At 41.6% G+C, this 20,795-nt stretch overlaps 1 protein-coding gene across 4 annotated transcripts in view; it reads left to right on the plus strand.

Annotated features, from left to right (window-relative positions):
• The window catches only part of cdkal1 (CDK5 regulatory subunit associated protein 1-like 1), a 228,870-nt gene that overhangs the window by 153,393 nt on the left and 54,682 nt on the right, over positions 1-20,795 (plus strand). For all 4 annotated transcript variants that reach the window (XR_015118417.1, XM_086217319.1, XM_086217321.1 and 1 more), the window contains exons 11-12: positions 10,645-10,825; positions 19,127-19,189. Coding sequence is in view for 3 of the 4 variants with exons in the window: in XM_086217319.1 (XP_086073445.1) it covers positions 10,645-10,825; positions 19,127-19,189 (244 nt within the window). In the remaining variant the exon portion in view is untranslated. The remainder of the gene's footprint in view (positions 1-10,644; positions 10,826-19,126; positions 19,190-20,795) is intronic.

The raw sequence follows: 20,795 nt of genomic DNA on the forward strand, positions 1-20,795 counted from the left end.
GTCTCCCACATTCTGTCACTCACTCTACCACACACTGACGCTGCTGGAGCGGTAGAGTGTCTGCATCCTCTCAGGACCACACAACTTTGCTTTCCCTTGCATGTCTCATCCTTGTTGGCAGTTGACAATCAAACGAGGTGATTCACAATGAGTAAATTCGTTCGACTTCTTAACAAACTGAAAATAGTTTTCTTCGTGGGCTGTCAAATTAAAACAAAAACGTCCACATAATTGAGTCTTTTTTAATTAATTAATCGAAATTAGTCGCATATATCAGTTTTTCTGCTTTGACAAGAATTTCAAATAGATATGTTCAAGCTCGTTTTATTAACCTTAACCCGACCAAATTTTACCGCCTGGCGTTTCATCATGGAGTTGTTGTCATTCACATCCTTGTCCATTAAACCAGCAACCGCCACTATGCTATCGCCACTTTCGGTTACTGATTTTTAATGGCTGAGCGTCCGCTTATATTTCCCTCTGAGGAAAAAAACATAACAAAACACGGAAACACTGATGTACGTAGTTAGTTGCTCCATCAATTTATGTCAGTAATGGTATTTCTGGTGTGCTGTTGGGGAGCGGCAGAATCTCACCCTTAGTGCGTGCCCACCTTCCTTTGATTCCCATCAGGCTTTCATATCTATAATTAACCAGAGCTTTGATGATATCCATATCAGCATGGGTCAGCTCAGTTCAGCACCAAGAAATGATGAATGATTTACTGTCAGTAGCTCAACGAAGGTTTGATTAAATTCAAATGAAGTGCAAAAGGACAATACTGTTTTATTTATATATAGATATATTCCCATCAACTTGTTCTCATCAAATCAGGATTCTTACTTTTCATTTATAAGCGACAGAGATTCTGCTAAGTTTCCATTCGGGATGTCAGCTGAATCGTGTCGCTCCTACATTTAGCCGAAAGAAATCATTGACTTGATATTCTGTGGTGTGGAAGGTTTTTGGATTCAGACGAAACAAAGAATGTTAAAAAGGTTTACATTGCAAGCAGTATTTTACCATATACTTACACCTCGGGACAAACTCATACATCGCTCTAAATCGCTCTAACAGCAGAGAAAAGTCCTCACGACCTGACCGCATACACCCGACCAACACGCGAGCAAGAGAAGACAAGAGACTGACGATGTACATGTATACATTTATTTGTCTTTGTGCGTGTGTGTGTGTGTGTAAAACAAACTCTGTGGCTTTTCACGATGTCTGTGTGCTCCCCTTACTCCTCCCACAGACTAATGAAATGTGTATGTGTGTGTTCTCAATAGCCTCCTCCAAGGGTAATGAAGTGTGTGTGCGTTTGCATGTGTAAGTGTGTGTGTGTGTTAAATTGTACTGCAGTTGTGCTCCGGCTGTTTCATTAAATGATAAAGTTTACTGATGACTCCAGCGGGATCATTATTTACCTGGCTCTCCATTCATTCCGCTGCCGCCACCTTGCTCTTTACAAATGACCTGCCCCACAGGGAGACAGAGGTTATTTTGCACTGCAGCTTTAGAGACAAATGACTCGGTATTTATTTAGTGGACCTATGGCATAGCGAACATTGCATTTGCACTTAAATCATTTGTTTGCATGTTGGAAAAATGTAGACAGTTTGCTTTAAGAAATAAGGAGATAAATAAGAGTCGATGATTAATGCTTAGGCCCATTAATGCGGTTAAGTGTACTGTATACTCCTGTGCTTGTTGAGACTTTTCACCAGCATATGAGAAGAAATAACTCCATGCTGCGCTTGGTAAACCATATGGACTGAGGGAAATGCTGAGATGAGGTAGAACTGCAGGTTGAGAGTCTCTCTGACAGTTTGATCGCTCCTCTCTTAACCAATCACTTGTATGTCACCTTTCTCTCTCTCAAGCATACTCTAGATAGCTTCCCCCTCTTCACTCATTGAATCACTTTACAGAGGAAAAAAAAGCAACTGCCAACTTGTCTCACTCCCTCCTTTCTTGCATTACCTGGTGCTCTAAAGCTTATTTCCCCCTTTCTATTTACCCTCCATCCCAACTACAGCAGGAAGAAGACTGTTCACACATTTAAATAAGCTTTTTCTTCTTCTAAATCTTATCCTTCGATTGATACTTCACCCAAAAATGTTTTTTTCAAGGGTCTTTTTCAAGAACTCACTTGGTTGTCTTGAGCTCATGAGGACATTTTTGCACTGTGCTTTTTGTGGATTATTGAACATACAGCTCATACAAGAACATTTGGAATTTACTAGATGAAGCTCCTGAGGGTGGCACAGTAGTGGTCAGCACTGTCGCCTCACAGCAAGAAGGATCCAGGTGTTAGCACCGGCTCCAGCACAGGATCTTTCTGTGTGAGTCTCCATGTTCTCCCTGTTCCTGTGTGGGTTCTCTCTGGTTCTCCAGCTTCCTCCCACAGTCCAAAGACATCAAGAGGGGATGAGGCTGATTGATACTCTAAATTGACTGTAGGTGTGACTGTGAGTGTGAATGGTTGTCTGTCTCTATGTTTTGGTCCTGTGATGGACTGGTGATCTGTCCAGGGTGAACCCCGCCTCTCGCCTGAAGGCTGCTGGGATAGGCTCCAGCCCCCCCACCACCCTTAACAGGATAAGTGGAAGAAAATGGACGGATGCTCTTGAGAATTTTTGAACTGACTTTTGCAGATGGTTTTGCTGTTGTTGGTTGTTGGTGGCTATGGGTCGCCGTTAGCTTGGATTTATCTGCGCCGACAGGTGAAAAAAACAATGTCTTTGTGAGCTTAAGACAATTATTTGTAAAAACTTGGAAAAGCAAAAGACATGTTTTTGGGTGAGGTTGATTAAAGCTCCAATTAAGTACTAAATGAAGGATGTATCCACCCTGCAACTCTGAAACGGGTTCATAGCCTATTTCTCTATGTCGTATTTCACATTAGAAAAAATGAAGCTTTGCCACTTTTGTAGTTGTAGTTCAGCATGTTCTTCCTCTGGGGCAGCATTTGTACGTAACATACCCAAATTTGAACTCTGCCGTCAGAACGATTCAGGTTTTCTGTCGTTTTAAGCTGTTGCTTTGCCCGCCGAAGTTCTTTTACAAACATAGTATTTTGCATTCAAGCCACAGTGGGAGCCATTTTTTTTTTGTATTGTACAGCAGCAGTCAATCAGAAATCCTCCCGTTATCTGGCCAGTCACCTGGCACCTCTTCAGCTCTGCCCTGACAGCCCCCCCCCCCCACTTCATCCTCTGTGATAGAAGTAGCTGAGATGAGTGACAGCAAGTGACGAGCACATCTCGCTTTCACCCCCTCTCCCATACTCTCTCTCTCTCTCATTGTCCCTGTAAATTGAGCCATTACGCCAAGCCTGCCACAGCTAAATCAAACACTTAAGTGAGTGTCTGAGGAATTTACACTCCTAACAAGTGTCCCCATTTCGTAGGTACCTTCGGTTTCTTCGTTCAGGAAGGAACTATTTTTGACATAAAATTAAGCGCAAGGTCTGTGACGCGTTCATTATTTAAGTGCACACAGTGTAGCGCATTCACAAAAATATTGCCGTCTTGAAGCACGAGAGATGAAGATGAACGTGAAGGAAAAGGTGAGAATTAAAAAAAAAAAAAGCCCCTGAAATCAAAGGAAGGAGCACAGCAGCGCTGATACAAATCAAGATGACTAACAAGAAAGCGAGCCGACGTGGATAGTACAACCCAAACGACAACTGTTTGTTGAACTTCACTGACAATTTCCCATCAAAAGCGTTTCAGGCAGAAATAATGGTAGGCGTTAAGCACATGACATGTGCCGTGTTTTTCTATGTGCTCCTCAGGTTTTGATCACGTCTTCAAAAGATGTTAAACCTCAGTAAATCACTGAAAACGAAGATGTAGACGACCTTTAAAACCGCGGCGCTGCCAAATCTGAATGTTGGAGTCGGATTTGATGAGTTAAGGATTCAGTGTTGTGACAGATGTTTTTCATTTCTGGAATATTTCGTAGGATTTTAAGGGTTAAGTTCATTTTGAATGACATCTGTTGTGTTCATATTTTTTCCCCCCAAGTCAAGCTTAATTAAGTTGAAGTGGTTTAAGTATGACCTACTAACCGTTGAGGGTCACAGTCTCATTCGCTTCATGCATAAAATCCACTGTAACAATTGCACAAAACTCTTTGTACTAGATTACAGTTAATGGGTGTGAAAAGTTTGATTTCATGTTGGCTTTGCCCTCTAAAGGCCAATTTATTCTTGTGCACTGAGTTAACGCTGTAGCGTGACGTGTGCCTCCTGAGAATTGTAGCTCATGTGTTGTGCGCTCCACAACCCCTCTTACTGGTCAACTTTGTAATGTCACATTCCTCCTATTCATTTCCACACTCTGATCTCCACACCACCACCACTTCCTCCTCAGATATGAACTATTATTTTTGCTGCTCATCTCCAGTGTTCGCTCTCTACAAACCCGACACACAGTTTTCTTTTATCCAGGCGCGCCCCACAACAGCCTTGTCCTCATCAGCCCTCCTCAGAAGTGGGAGCCATCTTGGACTTCCCCTTGTCCTTTTATCTTTTTCCATCTGTGTGACGTTTCGGAGTTATTTAGTCGTGTGGTGGACCAGGGTTTTGGAATTGAAATTAAATTCCAAGTAGGAATCAATCGGCAGAATCTGAAACGGTACATTTGAAATAATACTCAGCCCAAGCCATGATGTGACGATGAGGTTAAGGACAAGTGTTTTGTTTTCAGGCTGTTATCATTTTCTCTGACCTCTTGCAGCTCAATAGCTGTAGACGTGAAGATCAAGGAGTTCACGAACCTTAACTCAAAGGTGAAGGCTCTGATGTCAACGTCATCATGGCAGAACTGCTTCATACTAAGAATGACTGGATTTAAAAAAATATGACAACATAAAGTGCTCTTCTTCTGATGCTCTTCTTCATTTATTCAGCGAGACAAAAAAATGCAACCTTGCATTTTTTGAAGTTTAGTTTTTTTTCAAACTGGACAGCGGTTCTGTTAACGCGTCAAAGAACGTTAACAAACACACTGTTTGTCCAAAGATACACCAACAATCGCCCGACAGTGGGTCACAGGAGCAGTGTTAGGCAGCTTCACAGCGTACATTCCGTCTTCATCATATTTTTCAAAAAAAAAAAAAAAAGGCGACCATGCAACAATGTTGTACTCTGCTACCACGGTCAAAGAATGTGTATTTTGTTGCTTTAGTCGCTTGTGGAGTGAACACGTCGAGGACGCTAATCTCAGTTTACTCATTGCAGTACTTCAGCATGTTAGAGCTGGAGATGCTTAGGCCCTGGAGGGGCGGGGGGGGGGGGGGGGACTTAGAGCCAGTGGGCCAGCTATACACTGCAGGAAACCCTGTACGTGTTCCCTTGGTCTCGCTGTGGTATTTTAACCTGGAAATCAAACATCAAAGAGAGGAGACAAACCTCACGCTGTCTCCTTTTTTTCCTGCAGTAGTCTTTGAAGTTCAGCTGGGATGCTGTTTGCTGGCTTGTTTGGGATGTGATGCAGAAGGTGAACCAGAGGAAAGTTTGATTACAGTCAGCATAACGCCAACTGCCACTCTGGAGACAGAAGATGCTCCTGTCAAGCAGTCGATTCTTCTGCGTTCACGTATACTGGAACAATGACAATGGTGAAATACAGCACGGCTGCAACTGTCAATGGAACCCCAGTGACTCAGATCAGGGTGGACAGGTGGCTGTTTGGAGCACCTAATCTATGCAGTAAAACCTCTCATCCTCAGCCTCCCTCAAGCATTGATAGCGACTGACAGAGCCTCATATTCACACAGCATGTTGTACTTCAGGACCCATCCAGGGTGAACCCCACCTCTCGCCCCAGTGTCAGCTGGGCTAGGCTCCAGCCCGACCCTCAACAGTTAAGTGGTATGATAAAAATGGATGGATGTTGTACTTCAGTAGTCTGCAAACGTGAGTCCTTGTAGAGATGTTTTCACAGGCTCCTCAGCTGCTCTTCCATTATAGTGAAACTGTCAGATTATGTGTTAATGTGATTTTATTTAGGAGTTGAGTTTCCTCTAGGCAGCAGTTTTCCAAAGTTTTTGTAGTTGACTACAAATCTGTCTCTCTCCCTCTCTCTCTCTCCTCCCTGCCATCCTCTCTCCATTCACTATCCAACTCCTACACTACAGCAGCCCCACTGTGCCACACATTACCATTTCAGAGGACACACAGACACACACACACACACACACACACACACACACACACACACTGCAGAACAGATGGGTAGCATGGTCTCTATTCAACAGATGAATAGGTAAATATTTACCTTCCCAGATTGTCTTTCTTCCCCTCTTATCTTTACATCCCTCCACCCATTGCCTTCCTCTCTACACCTCCATGCCACCTATTTTAATGTTGTCATTTTTTTCTGTCCCATCGGTCTTGTCTGTCTTTTCACGGCACCGGCTCACAGGCATCTGTTGTGCAAACATGCTTGCGTACACATATTTTGAATATAAGAGAGTGGCTCGTGTATATTGAAACGCAAACACACACATCTACACGTGTGGGCCTCAACAAAGAGTTGATCATAATTGTACCAAAAACAAATGATGTGTTTTTATGAGGCTTAATTCGGCCTATTGAGTGTCTTTGTGATTATTCGGGGTTTTAATTAAAAGACCGTCCTTTCCCACAAAGAGATTCTAGTGTAATGCTCCAGCTCTGACTCGGACACACACTATTGCTAATGGAGGCTACTAACTTCAGGGGTATGACCTCTGCCACCATGATGAGAAATGATGTACACACATAAGTACACACCCTTTTTCTTGCACTTTCATCTCTTTTGCCTCGTGCAGCATTAGCCACAGGGAATGAGCGACCTCCCTTTAGCATCTGACTGCTACCTTAAATTAAAATACAAGCCCATTCTTCCTCTTCTTTCTTCCTCTTCACTAACATCACATGGTAGCAGAGCACTAATGTCCATTAACACAGACCATTCGTAACCTCACATATTGTAAAACAGATGACTCATAAAATGTAGCGCAGCTCTTATAGCATTTAGCATACATGCACAGATGGTATTTGGAAAGGCAGCGTGCCAGTGAACATATTCTAATTTCAACTGCTGCCCGGTACAGCTTCTTTAAATCCTTTTTTTCTCCCCTTTTCACACTCTTCTTTCACACGTATCACTTATTTGGATTATTGAACCACTTTTTTTTTTTTTTACCAAGAATGATCACTTTCTCCAATAAATTCTAACTGCAGTTAAATCCTGATGAAGCAGATAATGTCTCATCCCATAGCTCTTGCTCTGCTCTTTCTGCTCATCCCCTTTCCACACAGCAAAAAGATTCATCTTCTCCTTTTCTCTTCCTCCTTTCCCTAACTTAGCCATCAGTTGTTGTTTATTCATATAATTGTCCAAAAAAAAAAAAAATTAAGCTACATTTGGAAGTGTTGCAGAAAAGGAAAAGCAGCTGTGCTTCCATCAAACTGATGTGGAGCGAATAAAATCGTCTTTATGGTGTGTATTATGTCAGAAAATGGCAGTAAAGACAACATGACACATGACCCTAATAAAGTAAAAAGAAGTTTCCACATTCACCTGTTTTTCTGCACGTAAAATGGGCGAGACGTGCTGTACAGGCCGTGGAATCATTTGTTCACCTCTTTGGCCCACACATATCTGTTGTTGCACAGCTTGCTGGCGTGTGTCTTGTGCTTTTTAATATCCTGGTGCCTTCTAAACAGCCGATATGTTTTAGAGATGTTTTGACACTGTAAAGTAATAGGGATTAGAATAAAACTGTGCGTTGAAATTTATCGACAAAACAGGGCAAGTGTAATTAGGGATTACACCTGTGTCCAGCGCTTCATTATCCAAAAGTTCTTTTTTCCAGTTTTGAAGTTCTATTCATAGCCTTCTATCTATGATGATTTAATTGAAAGCGTATCAAGCTAAAGCCTAATCTGACGTCTGTCTTGATTTTTCTCTCTCTCTGTCTCTGTGTTGTTGCCTCACACACGCTGCTTTTCTGTTCTTTGCTTTTCTTTTCGAAAGGTGAACAATAACAAGACACATTTCCCCTCTCTCCCTTTTAACAAGGAGAGTATCATTGTGGTCCTTGTTCATTAGTATCACGCATCACACCTCTGTCACCCTTAGATCTGGGAGAAGAAGAGGTGTCAAAATGACAGTGTGTGACAATGTGTTGTGTGTATTTCTTTCTTTCTTTATTTTTTTACACTCGCAGCCTCCACCTTTGGAAAATTCAGAAGTCAATTCACACTCGTCCGTTTCCCCGCTCTCTCTGTCAGTATCCTGTCTCCAAGTGTTACTGTGTACCAGAGATTGAACGCTGCATTTTTGACCAGCTATGGAGTGGTGCACTGGCTCCTTCACGAGTATCCCCCCCCCCCCCCCCCCCCCCCACACACACACACACACACACAAGCCCCTAGGAGATTCAAAAGCACACTTATCTACTGGGACCACTAAAATATGCTTATTTATTCTCTAATTCTATTTACCTTCCCCTCCCACTGAATAAAAGGGCTTGAAGGAATATACTGTAGATGATATAAATACTCTTGCAACATTAAGTAGCAATAAACAATGTGAGTTGTTTCCAACTTTCTTTTGTTTTTTTTGGGGGGGGGGTGGGGGGGTGGGTAATATTTTTGCAATCAGTTCCCCTGGGCTGCACATCATTTTTACTAAAATGTGTTTTGTCGATTTACCCCTCCAGTCTTACGAGAAGGTTTCTGACTCATGTGGGTACACGCAGACACATTAGAGAACCTCAGCTCCAAAGCCAGAACTATATCTTCCCTTTTTCAGGACGCTTTACTTGATTAATTATTGCAGGAAGCCTAGAGGCTGTTAATAGTCCTTTGTTTACCTAACAAAGTAAAGGATTTAAACCATGTATTTTATTTGAAATACTCATTGGGTTTAGAAATACTGCTTGAGGGGATTCAAGAAGTTAATTTTAATAACAAATTGAGTATTATACATTAATTCATCCATTTAACCATTACATTCACACCTTTTTTCATTTATTTATTTAATCTTACTTTCCACAGGTTAGTTATCTGGCAGATCTGAGGGGGTCAAGGATGCCTGTGCCTGCAGGCCATCGGTTAATATTAATGACCATCAACCAATTGGAACTCGTCAATAGGTCAGAGGTTATCACGAGGTTGCAGATGCAGGAAGTTAATGTAATTAAAGATGCATCACATTGTCGATCGCGGAAACAATGTTTTCTCCACCCTTTTCTTGATGTCTCTTTTTTTTTAGTTCTGTGTCTCATTGTTTAGTGCAAGCACTTCTTTAGCTGTGCCTTATTCTGTAGTAATGAATGAAGTACACACAAATAAAGGATTTTGAAGATCTGTATTTGCTTATTTAAAAAAAAGAAGAAAAAAAAAGATTGAATTTGGAGGCATCCGTAACTCCCATTCATATTAGAATACTTATAAAGAGAATCTGCCCAGTATTTTGGTGCTAATGACATTGCTTACCAGATGACATATTACACTGAAAGGTCCCTTCCTTTCCTCAGCCTAAAGCTTTGATAGAAAGCTTGTAATCAATGGCTCGGCTCACTGGTATGGAAAATGATTTCCAATTATCTCTGGATTGGATACCATTTTCTGTCTCGCCTAATGGAGAAAAACAGCCAGTCTTGCAAATAACTGCATCCTCAAAAATAGGCTATTGAATACAGAAGGCTTGTCACAAATGATTTGGACTCTCCTCTTCAGAATGTCATTTCTTGCAGAATACTCACATTGCTAATTTTGCCCTTTTATGCAGTAATTGACAGCTAATTTAGCCATCAGGTATGATAGCAAGTGCCTCTGGGATCAAACCTAATCATTAAAACTGTATGACAACATGTCAAAACAGCATAGTGGAATGTCAAGTGTTTTCTCCAGAGATCTACGGTTCCCTGACCGGCAGTGATGATCAAGCCTCAGTGTTCTTTCACAGGCCGGCCAACTCCTGCCAATACAAACAAAACAGATTGACCAGTCAATACTTTTCCCCCCTTTTTCCCACTAGCTACGATTAATCCAATGAGCCGACGGATCAATAATCAATGGCCAACAATTGGCAGCACAGGTTGCTAATCTCGTTTTGATTGGCCGAATGGCTCCATGGGGAAAGGTTCCGGTCTTCTTTAGCTGCTGCAGAGCTTCATTTAGGGTTTTTGAGGCAGGTTTCAGCGGTGGGAAAACTTCAGAGTCATTTTAGACAATTGATTAAGTCGTCATTTGTGATCGATGAATCCGTCCCAATTATAGCACTCATCATTTTCCCCTCATTATCGTCTTCTTTTTTTTGGAAGTAATTATTGCTGATGGGGTTCAAAAATATTAACTTAATAGTTTGTGATATTTTGTGCCTCCTGGAATATTTATCAATTCTTTTCACTAATCGATTGTATTTATTGTTTCAATATGAAAAATCTGACTTTTATATCTAAAAGACAATTGCTTTGAATGAAATGTCTCGATTTCCTTGATGCACTATTATTTTTTTGTTGTTGTTGTGATTTTCAGTTACCTCTCGATACCAGCAAATTGGCATCATGACACAAATCATTTTCAAAAGTGTTTTCACATCCAGGGATAAAAGTTAATTGTCTGTGTCCCCCTCTCAGGGTTCCAGGTGTAACCATTGCGACGGATATAATCTGCGGCTTTCCTGGTGAGACGGAGGAAGACTTCCAAGAAACACTGGACTTAGTGAAATGCTATCGATTCCCCAGTCTCTTCATTAACCAGTTCTACCCTAGACCTGGAACACCAGCAGCAAAGATGGAGCAAGTTCCAGCGCATGTGGTGAGAACCGATGTCTGTTATCAATGACGTCTTGAATTGTAGGATTTCCTGGCATTATTTTGTTAACTTTGTACTTACTAAGGCAGGAAAATATTCAGCTAAATTCATCTGCTGGTGTCAGAAAGTGAGAGAAAACACAAAGCATGAGTAACTATGCACACAGTCAACTATATTATCCTCTCGCATGGAAAGACCACGCTTTAGTAAAATGTGTCTTCTCATGTCGGATGCAGAACAAAAACAGAAGAAAATACAGAATTTAGCTTACATTAAAAAAAGTCAAACTGCTACAATCTAACAGCATGAGCCTTAATATTGTTCATATAACGAGGAGTGCTTATTTTTGGTCGATAATTGCTGCATAGCTGTGTGTGCTCTGCAAGTACACACACCAATTTGCATGTGTGGGTTTTTGAGGAAAGGCATGCCAGCCTCTTGTCATTTGGAAATGCAAAATCCTGTTCCAGTTCTGTCGTGGCTCCATGAATTCTCCACATATTCTAATATTAATATCTAATGCTAATCCTGAAAGCCATTAAAGACAGGCCCACACATACAGCAGACATATGAAGTATTAATGTTAAAACCTACTTTTGATTTCCAAACGGGCTCAAGTGGAGAATACCTGCACGGGATTTAGTCGGGATTAGCAACTTGCGACAGCTATTGGTGACAGGATGAGACATCTGTCCGTCATGCCAACAGATTCAAAACTGTTAAAATGAAACTTACTGAGATCATAACATTATATCCAATAAAGAAAATGCCCTTGACTTCATCACTAGATAGGTGGATCTCATCATCTTCCTCATTATTCTGCTGACAAATGTGTGGGAAGTGAAGCTGAAATAAAGACCTAAGGTGTGTGTGAGAGGGAGTAACACAGAGTGAACACATCACCAACACTTTTGTACGTCACGACATCATCACGAGTATAACGGGAGTTTTTTTTTAATACATTTTCCTCCGTGTTCGTTCATGTTTCTCTTCAGTGTTTTACCTCAAGGAGGTCAGGTTTTCCAGCGCCATTTGTCCATCTGGATTTCAACAAATCCATTTATTTTTGGTGCCACTTGGAATCACTGGGCTCTATTTTTCACTTTCATTAACAGCAGCAACTGTAATTGGTATTTATTCACCTCTTTAAACATTTAACTTGTAAAGTTTCACAGGATTCAGCAGAGCTAGTCTCCTCGTGTCTGTGTACTGCAGAGACAGAGATAATAATGCACTTGTCTAGATGCTACTGAAAAAGCTCTGTAGGTCTTTTTTTTCCCCTGCAGAGATAATTGATCAAGAATCATTGAGGAAATTAATAAGCAATCAGATTGATACGGAGAATCAATAACTGTGTTGGTCTCACTAAAATCTTGTCCTATCCCATCATGAATCGCCTATTTTCCTAAAAATGACATCATGCATTTCCATTGCTTTCTTACAGTTATATGCTATCCAAGCATTTGTTTTAGATCACAAATCCGTATCCCAACGCAAGGACTCTGTTTTGATGTTATTGAATCTTAATGGCGCGGACCACTTGTGCTCATTGGTTTGTGTTTGACCTTTCGTGTGACCTCCTCAGCTGCAGCTTCTGTCATATGTTCAGTCTGCCTGCATTTATACTCTCTCACTCTTCACCATCAAAGTGTTGACACATCTCTTTCAAGTGGAGTGTCTTCATAAGTCATTCTCTTTGTCCCTCCTCGGCTTGGTTCTCTGAGGAAAAGCTGATATGTCTTAGAGGGATCCCTCCCCAGACAACCACACTGCGGCTGCTTGCCGTCTTTTCCCCCCACTCTCCTGTCGTTCTGTTCCATCTGCCTCATCCTACTTTTATTGTCAAGGGTCGGATGTAAGCGCAAATTTTCAAAATTCCACAGGCAGCACTTTGATAGTTAGACTGTAGCAAAATGCTGGATGCTTTACAACGTGTTTATTGCTCAATTAGGCTTTTCTTCTTTTGATATTGAATTGTTTTAATGGTATTGTTGTTTTTTTGATGAATGTGAAGCCCTCAAATCCCTATTAATGGATCGTGTACAATCCAGTGGCATTGTATAAAATACACAAGCAGCAAAGAGGTGGATTTTTTTTTTAATTTGGACATGCAAAAGATCCCCTTTATCTTCCTGAATTTTCCATTGTTTATTTGTTCTCTCTTATGCAGTTTCTTTGGGGTTGATAGGGAGAATGAAGAATGTGTCAGAGTCTTTTTTTCCTGTACACCTGCTTGTGTGGTTAAAGCTGCACACAGTATTATATCAGTGGTCAGCACACACCTGTTCTCTCACACACATGCACACGCACATACACATACATACACATGCACACACGTACACACGTACATACAGAGTGGTGGCAGCCAGGCGACATCTAGGCCATGTAGGGTAAGTCATTAATAAAGTAGACCAGATGGTTTGTCTGGAACACAACTGTGTTGAACAACCAAGGGAGGGATGGACAGAGAAGTAGATATAGGAGGCAGAGACAGAAGGGAGCGCGCGTGTGTGTGTGTGTGTGTGTGTGTGTGTGTGTGTGTGTGTGTGTGTGTGTGTGTGTGTGTGTGTGTGTGTGTGTGTGTGAGAGAGAGAGAGAAAGAGAGGGGGGGTAAGGATGGAGGGGAAAGGGAGAGAAGATAAAAGAGAAAGGGGGGATGAATGTAGCGAGGGCTAAAGGGACCTGGAGAGGCCCCTTTGAAAGAAGAGAATTGGTTAACTGTGTATTTTATGTTGATCTTACATCAAATATTCTGAGTTCCAGATATGACAAAATCATACATTAAAAACAAAGGAAAAAGTAGATGGAGGATGGAGGATCCAGCTGTGCTGAGGTCCAGGTGTTTGGTATCTGTGGTGTAACTTATTATAGTAGGTGATGTATGAGAATGAAGGGGAAAGCAGAGGCAGATGGAAGGAAATAAGACCACTGGGATGGAGGGAGAGACGGGAGCAAGTTAAGAATGAAAGGATGAGAATGCTATTAGCTCGGATCTCCATAATCATCCCCAGGTGACCAGAACTTAGCCTTGATAAATGGACTTGGTGAGCTGTGTGTGTGTGTGTGTGTGTGTGTGTGTGTGTGTGTGTGTGTGTGTGTGTGTGTGTGTGTATGTTGGGCCTGTCTGGGTATGCAAGAGTTGACAACGAGCAGCTGCAAGAGAGAAGGAGAAAGTGATCGAGAAGGAGATTAGCTGTTCTAGTGGGACAGTGTTTTTAATTTCCCTAGATTGTAATTGGTTAAGGACTCCATTACCCACCAGGCACCATTGCGGCTGCTGTCAAAATAAAACAGCTGGCCAGCAAGTAGTAGCACTATCTCCAAGCTTCCCTCTCATTTATCTACACCAGGATGCACTCACAAACACCTGCACATCTCCCTCTTCTCTGTCCCGAGTGCAGACCCCTCCCCTCTCTCTCTCCCCAGGACGTCAGGGGAGACAGAAACACTTGACCAAAGGCAACAGGTTGAGATAATAGTTCACTTGCTGTCTGGGGACAGAAGACTTGCATTTGATTAATGAGAAGCTAGTCCAGTTATAATGGAAGGATAACACTTTGCATTTTAATGATCAGAGATTTTCCTGCAACATGCATTTTTGTAGCCCTGATAACGCTGAAGGATTCTGTCGAAACTACAAATTTTACAAGGAGGAGTAATACAAAGAAGCTTTACACAGGAATACGCTGTACCCTGAAGTCTGAAGCTGTGTTTACACACAACACAAAGCACATTGTTGTGCAATTAAATGACATGTAGAATAATTAAGAAATCTCTTGGGCTAATGGTGCATGTCCAAGTCAGTTAAAAATATTGACGTTCGAGCTAAGAATCAGATTGAAGCTGTGTTGCATTGGCCAATCAACTGGAAGATTCTCCTATCACCAATGTCCTGTTATGTCAAATGATGGAGGACAAGCTGTTCGTTGCTTGCTCCATGCACTCCAGCACTTGCACACCACAGCTGATATGTTTCATTACCACAGAGACGTCAGAGTCTAGCGGTAGATTTCAAGAAGACTTGGTGACATGGGTTCAAGTTTTGCGGCCCTGCCTGGGGCTGTTTAAAAATGTAAAAACGGATAGCAGTCTCTGCTGGCGGGGAGTGTTTGCCCAGTTACAGACAGCTGGTGCAGACAGACTGATCGGTGATGTTGCATCACTGAGAAATCGTCCTGTGTCTTTCTTCCTCTGGGTGAATCAAGATGAGGTGTGTCGCTGGCTCTTAGGTTTCTATGGGCGATAAAGGACAGCTAAGCTAAATTGCAGATGTGATGGAAAAAGAAACATGGGCATGCTTTAACAATGTCTATTAGCTAAGATATCACTGTTAGACACATAATGACTCTCCTGTGTTTAACCCCAGTTATATCCTAATAATGTCACAAAAGTACATGGCATCTGAAGTACCTTCTTATTCAATATAATCAGTTTTATGGCACTTAAATTATGCATCTCCGTGTCTGACTTGAAATATGATTTTGAGTGTATCTCTCTATTGACTGTAAATAGCATCTGTGCACATGAGCATCAAGGCACAAGTCAACATAGCTAATGTATTGTCTCGTGACCTCTGCAGGGAGAGAAAGGTCATACATGCGCGCGCGCACACACACACACACACACACACACACACACACACACACACACACACACACACACACACACATCATTATCGTCATCATTGTTACCAGTCCTTTTGATGCTTTAGGAAGTGTTAATCCTTCACACAGACACACACAGATCATGCCTACGGTTGGACTTGGAATGATATAAAGCTCACGTATAGTCGCCGTGGGTCCAGGCTCTATAGCACCAACATCTGTCCATCATTAGGGAAAGACAAAGGGGCACATAGTGGTGAACCAGAGGCTTAAATCCTAGAGACTAAGGCAAGATCACTGTTACCTTGCCCCACAACACTCACACACACACACACACACACACACACACACACACACACACACTTGAGCTACTGACATGCATATACTTGATCTCATAGCCATGCACACACGCTTTCATCACCTCATAGTGTGGAAATCACACAGGGAGTCTCATTTTCCTGAAATAAACACACAAATATGCATATTTGAACTACAAAATACATTTATTGTGTCTTTATATTAGGTTTCATTTGATTTTTTTTCTCAAACTAAACACCATTTTAGATGTTGTTACTGTAAATAAAATTCAGAACCTATTTTTGAGATCACCTTCTTAAAAATAATTGCCTAAATCATTTTTGACAAATTTGTTTTTCTTTTACCTAAATCAACTCCTTATGGTGTTTTGTCTCAAGTTCTTTGTGTTTTCTGTTGTACAACTTCAGCTTTACTTTTAGTAAAGCAGCTGTGTATTCATGAGCACTAGTGCAGTTTAATCTGTAAAATGAGGATGTTTGAGAGTTCTGGGCAGTAGCGTGTGTGTATGTTTGTGTGTGTTTGTGTGTGTCCGTCTACACTGCTCCTGCATGTGTTTGGAGTCTGTGTCTCAGTGTACACATTCATGTAATGTCACTTCCCGTTAGACACAACGTTCGTCTCTAGTGGCAACAACAGATGGACGTCGTGGTAACGACTATCATTTCTCATCACTACAGTGACAGGTCTGCGTACACACATACACGGTGGCGTTGCATTGCTGGGTTGTCACGAACACCACCCTGACAGTATGCTAGATTAACTTCTCTGCTTGATGTACTACACACACACACACACACACACACACACACACACACACACACACACACAGCTTAAACACAAATAAAGTTTTAGAGATTTCATCATATAAACATTCAGAAAGGGCTGATTTCAGGTAAAATCTATGTAATGTTCTGGTGTGTGGGTGTTTTTCATCGGGATGAACTTTGTATTTGAATCCAGTATTATTTTCATGGAAGTCTTACATGTGAGGAGAAATACTATTAGACATGTAACAATGAAACATCAAATTATGAGGATTTACCAACCAATCCAGACTGGCAGGTGCATATTGGCCCTATATGAAATCTCTTTTTGTGTTTGAGGTCAATGTCAAGTTCGTTTCAATTTTTTTTCCATATTCTGTTTTATTTTGTGTTAATTCTTTTTTGATGGGTAAGAACGTATTTTGTCTTCTGAAATCTGTTTTTGAATGATGAAAATGTCACATACAAAACAACCATTGAAACATTTAATGATTCAATCAAATGATTTATTTAAAGACAGTGTCTCTATTGGTATAACACTGGACGTACTGTCAAAGCAAGCCAACTACCATTGATAAGTAAATCCATTACAAACCAAGTAAGTCACTGTGATCAGAGTTAACAACATCGTGCTGTGAATCACTTTCACCACTTCTCAGCTTTTGGTTGTTTCCATTTCCTTTTACTAAGAGTTTCTGTTCCTCTTAATCCTGATTGATTTCTTTGCATGTCTCTTACTGTCTATGGGATGTTTTCGCACATTTCATCCATTTTCAACTCAAAACATCTTTTTGTGCAACATGTGATTATGTGTGGGCTTGTGTGCCTGCGGTGTGTGTGTGTGTGTGTGTGTCTCCATGTCTTTATGTGCGCGCACGAGCAAAATAGTGCAGCAGCAGCAAGTGCAGACTGATGGTGAGGGTGAGGAAGGGCTGGCAAGAGGAGACAGAATGGTTTTGAGGGGTGATGATGAGAGGATTGCATTCACCTTAGGTCCTCCAGGCAGATCGAGTGAAAGAGCGAAGAAGTTTTTCCTCCACCACAGAGCTACACAGGGAGTGAGGAAGAAGTTTAGCACTGATGGGTACATGGAGAGGCTTAGAACAGAGCCAGAGACAGATTTGGATATTCTGTAGCGCCCTTTGGCTGAGGTAGTAAAAACAAAAAATGAGTAGATGGTGGATGGACAGGACCGATGATTAGAGGATTGTATGGAGCAGAAGAGCCCTGGGTGAACAGAGGGTGATAGAAGTAGGGCAAGGGGAAGACAAATAAGGGAGGAGGGTACAGAAATTGAGGGACAATGGTGGGGCAAGGAGTGATGAGAGGATGGGCTTCACTACAGGCAGACAATGACAGAGAAAGTCGTAGCAGTAGTTGGCTGAGGGCAGCGACTACACTCTCACCCTTTGGCTACTTCTCCCCAAATACTTTTATTTCACCAGCTTTTTTCTTCTTTTTTTTTTTCTTCTGTTGTTGCTGTTTACTTTTTAAGCCACATCTTCACTTTCTGGCACTTCATTCCTCACCTTTTCCACTCTTCCCCTCTGTCATGTGATTTCATGTCAACTTTTGGTCCATTCTTGACCACACATACATTTTTTTTCCAGCCTCTCCACATCCTCAAGCTCTCTATCTTACAGCTGCATTGCAATGATGCATGTGTGTGATAGCAGAGCGACCTGTAGGTTGTCTTCTCCATATGTACAGAACTGGCCTAAGGACGTTGAATGGCCCTCCACATACCACCACCGATAAAGAGATGGAGAGAGAGTCAGAGAGAGCATTCCACTGAACGCAAACACCCTTTAGCTACGTATACATATATCCTTCCCCGTTAGCCAGACGTGGCCTAATCAGTGAGCTAATTAGCACTCTTTGTAACTGCATCAGTCTCATGTAACTGATTGCATTAACAACTGCCACACATCAAACAGTCATGTCTCACGCATGAATCTCATTACACATTAGAGGCATTGCAAGGTTAAGGCCAGACTCGGAGCGGGAATAAACGAGAAATGTTTTCTGCCACAGCTGTTGGGCAAATAAATGCTTGTCTGTCCCTACATCTCTCTCTCTGTCGTTTCATTCCATATTTTATATATTTAATGATAAACAGTAGGCGTTCTTCCAAATCTTTTTCTCATTTTTTTTCTGCTTAAGTTACTCAATAAGTTACGTTTTTTTTTCAAGTACTGAAGAAAAATCTTCATGTCATCAACCATAAAGGAAATGTTTTACATTTTACTATAATTTATAAAAAGCTTGTGATAATGAACAAATACAGAGCGACAATTTCTGTGTAAAAGCCCTGTCAGAAAATGTGGCCTTGAAGGTTCATAAAAAGGAATCTGTAGGAAGTGGTATTGTTGTAGAGAGGCTGTAGAGTAACAAGACGAGAGACATGGGTGAAATGGCTTCCATTGAATCACGGACAGAAGCAGATGTTAGTCTCAATGAATGGCTTCTTAAATCTGAATCTGCAGAGAAACTCTATAAATCTGCCACATGATCATTCATTCCTCAGTTCAAACAAAATATCTACATTGTTATTCCAATTCATTGGTTTTTAGCTGTACTGTATGATTCTAAAAGTTATTTTTTGTGTGTGTCCATAGAAGAAGCAGAGGACTAAAGAACTGTCTCAACTCTTTCACTCCTACAACCCGTATGATCATAAGGTAAGAGTCATTTAATCACCTCCCTGGCGGCTTTACATCTCTTTATCTGTTTCTCTGTCTACCATTTGTGTTCATAAGATGTGCTTCTCTCATATTTCCATGAAACACAGCGAATTCAATTATCGGTTTCATTCATTATATAGTGAGAGCAGATCATGAGAGGGAGCCTTTATTTGACATGATTTCTGTATTGTCTTAATGGCGCGTCCTCAAGATGGACACCTCTCATCAGCACTTTAGTGGATAAGGGCGGCTCAAGTGTTTGTTCCTGATTATATTGAGTGTGTTTGTGTGTGCCCTGAAGTCGAAGATTGCTCTTCTCAACTGTGTACACAAGGACACTAATGTGTGTGTGTGTGTGTGTGTGTGTGGGTTCATACATTAGGAAGTTCAATTCGTAACCTGTGAATGCATATCAAGATTCACGCCCATATAATAAAGACAGTGGTATTGATATGTTCAGACAGTTTTGAGACAAAACTATCTGTTTAGCCCAGATAAACGTGATCATTCTCATTTTAGCGAACCTCTATTTCTAATTTACAGTGGGAGTAAAACAGTTGTCTGTTTCTACCACAGAGGCATGATAATGCATGTTATTTGTATTGGTCCAGTTTTTGCTTCGGTCTCTCCTTCACTGCTCATCATCTGTTCAGGAAGCAATGGGGGGAGAGAGAGAGAGACTATTGGGACTTCCACACTGGCCACCAAGCTGCTAATTCGCCCGTCTTTTTTGCGACTCGGTCCGAGGTTTCAGACAGAGTGTGGCAAATTTGGGGTCAGTTTTGGCCCAGAAATATTCCTCCTCCGAGGGTACACTTATTGCAAGTCAATGTGCCGGCTCCATGTGAGGTGGGTGGAGGTGTCGATGATGACGCAAACTCGCAAACATAACGCTTGCCATTTCTCCCGCATGGAACACCTCCGAGAATGTTGACACCAACGCTGCTGGCAGCCAGATTTGCGAATTGCTGTTTCGAAACTTACAGACTGTCACAGGGCTAAATATTTTTCCGACGTATATGTTGTCCGTCACTGTTCACGTGCAACTTAGTGCTGCACGTCACGTCACATGTTATGCCCCCACAAGTGGCGGCTATTTGGGAAAGAGGAATATTGCGCTTCCAGTTAACACGGAAATTCCTGCCTCTACCTTGCCGCAAATTTGGTGCATTCTGTGTCTACTAAAAAAAACTTGTTTTTAAAAGACAATATCTTCATCAATAAATATTGGCTATCGACCATATTAGTTTGAAATATTGGGATTGTCCATCCCTAAATTTTGCTGCTACCTCTTTGACCTCATCACGTGTGTTATGTAGCATGTTATGCTAGCAGTTGACATTACAGGCTTCCGGATTACAAGAGTTGTCACCACACAAAAAGATCATAGTCATTACTCTATACACATAAACTTCTCTTGCTGCAGTTACATGAAGAACACTTGTTGGCTGGCCTGAGTGACGTGCAGTAATGTGATGTATTGTGCACAGTGCTCACCAGTTGTCATGGTGAAGACTAAGGAACAAAGGGCAAGAGCAAAGCAGGAACCTGCAGCTGAAGTGTGGCTGAAGTGGAATTGTTGGTGATTGAAGCTTTCCATGCA

Source organism: Aulostomus chinensis, chromosome 11 (assembly GCF_037954235.1).
Source record: "Aulostomus chinensis isolate RoL2024-O1b breed Wild chromosome 11, RoL_Achi_v1.0, whole genome shotgun sequence".
In the NCBI taxonomy this organism is placed as follows: Eukaryota; Metazoa; Chordata; class Actinopteri; order Syngnathiformes; family Aulostomidae; genus Aulostomus; species Aulostomus chinensis.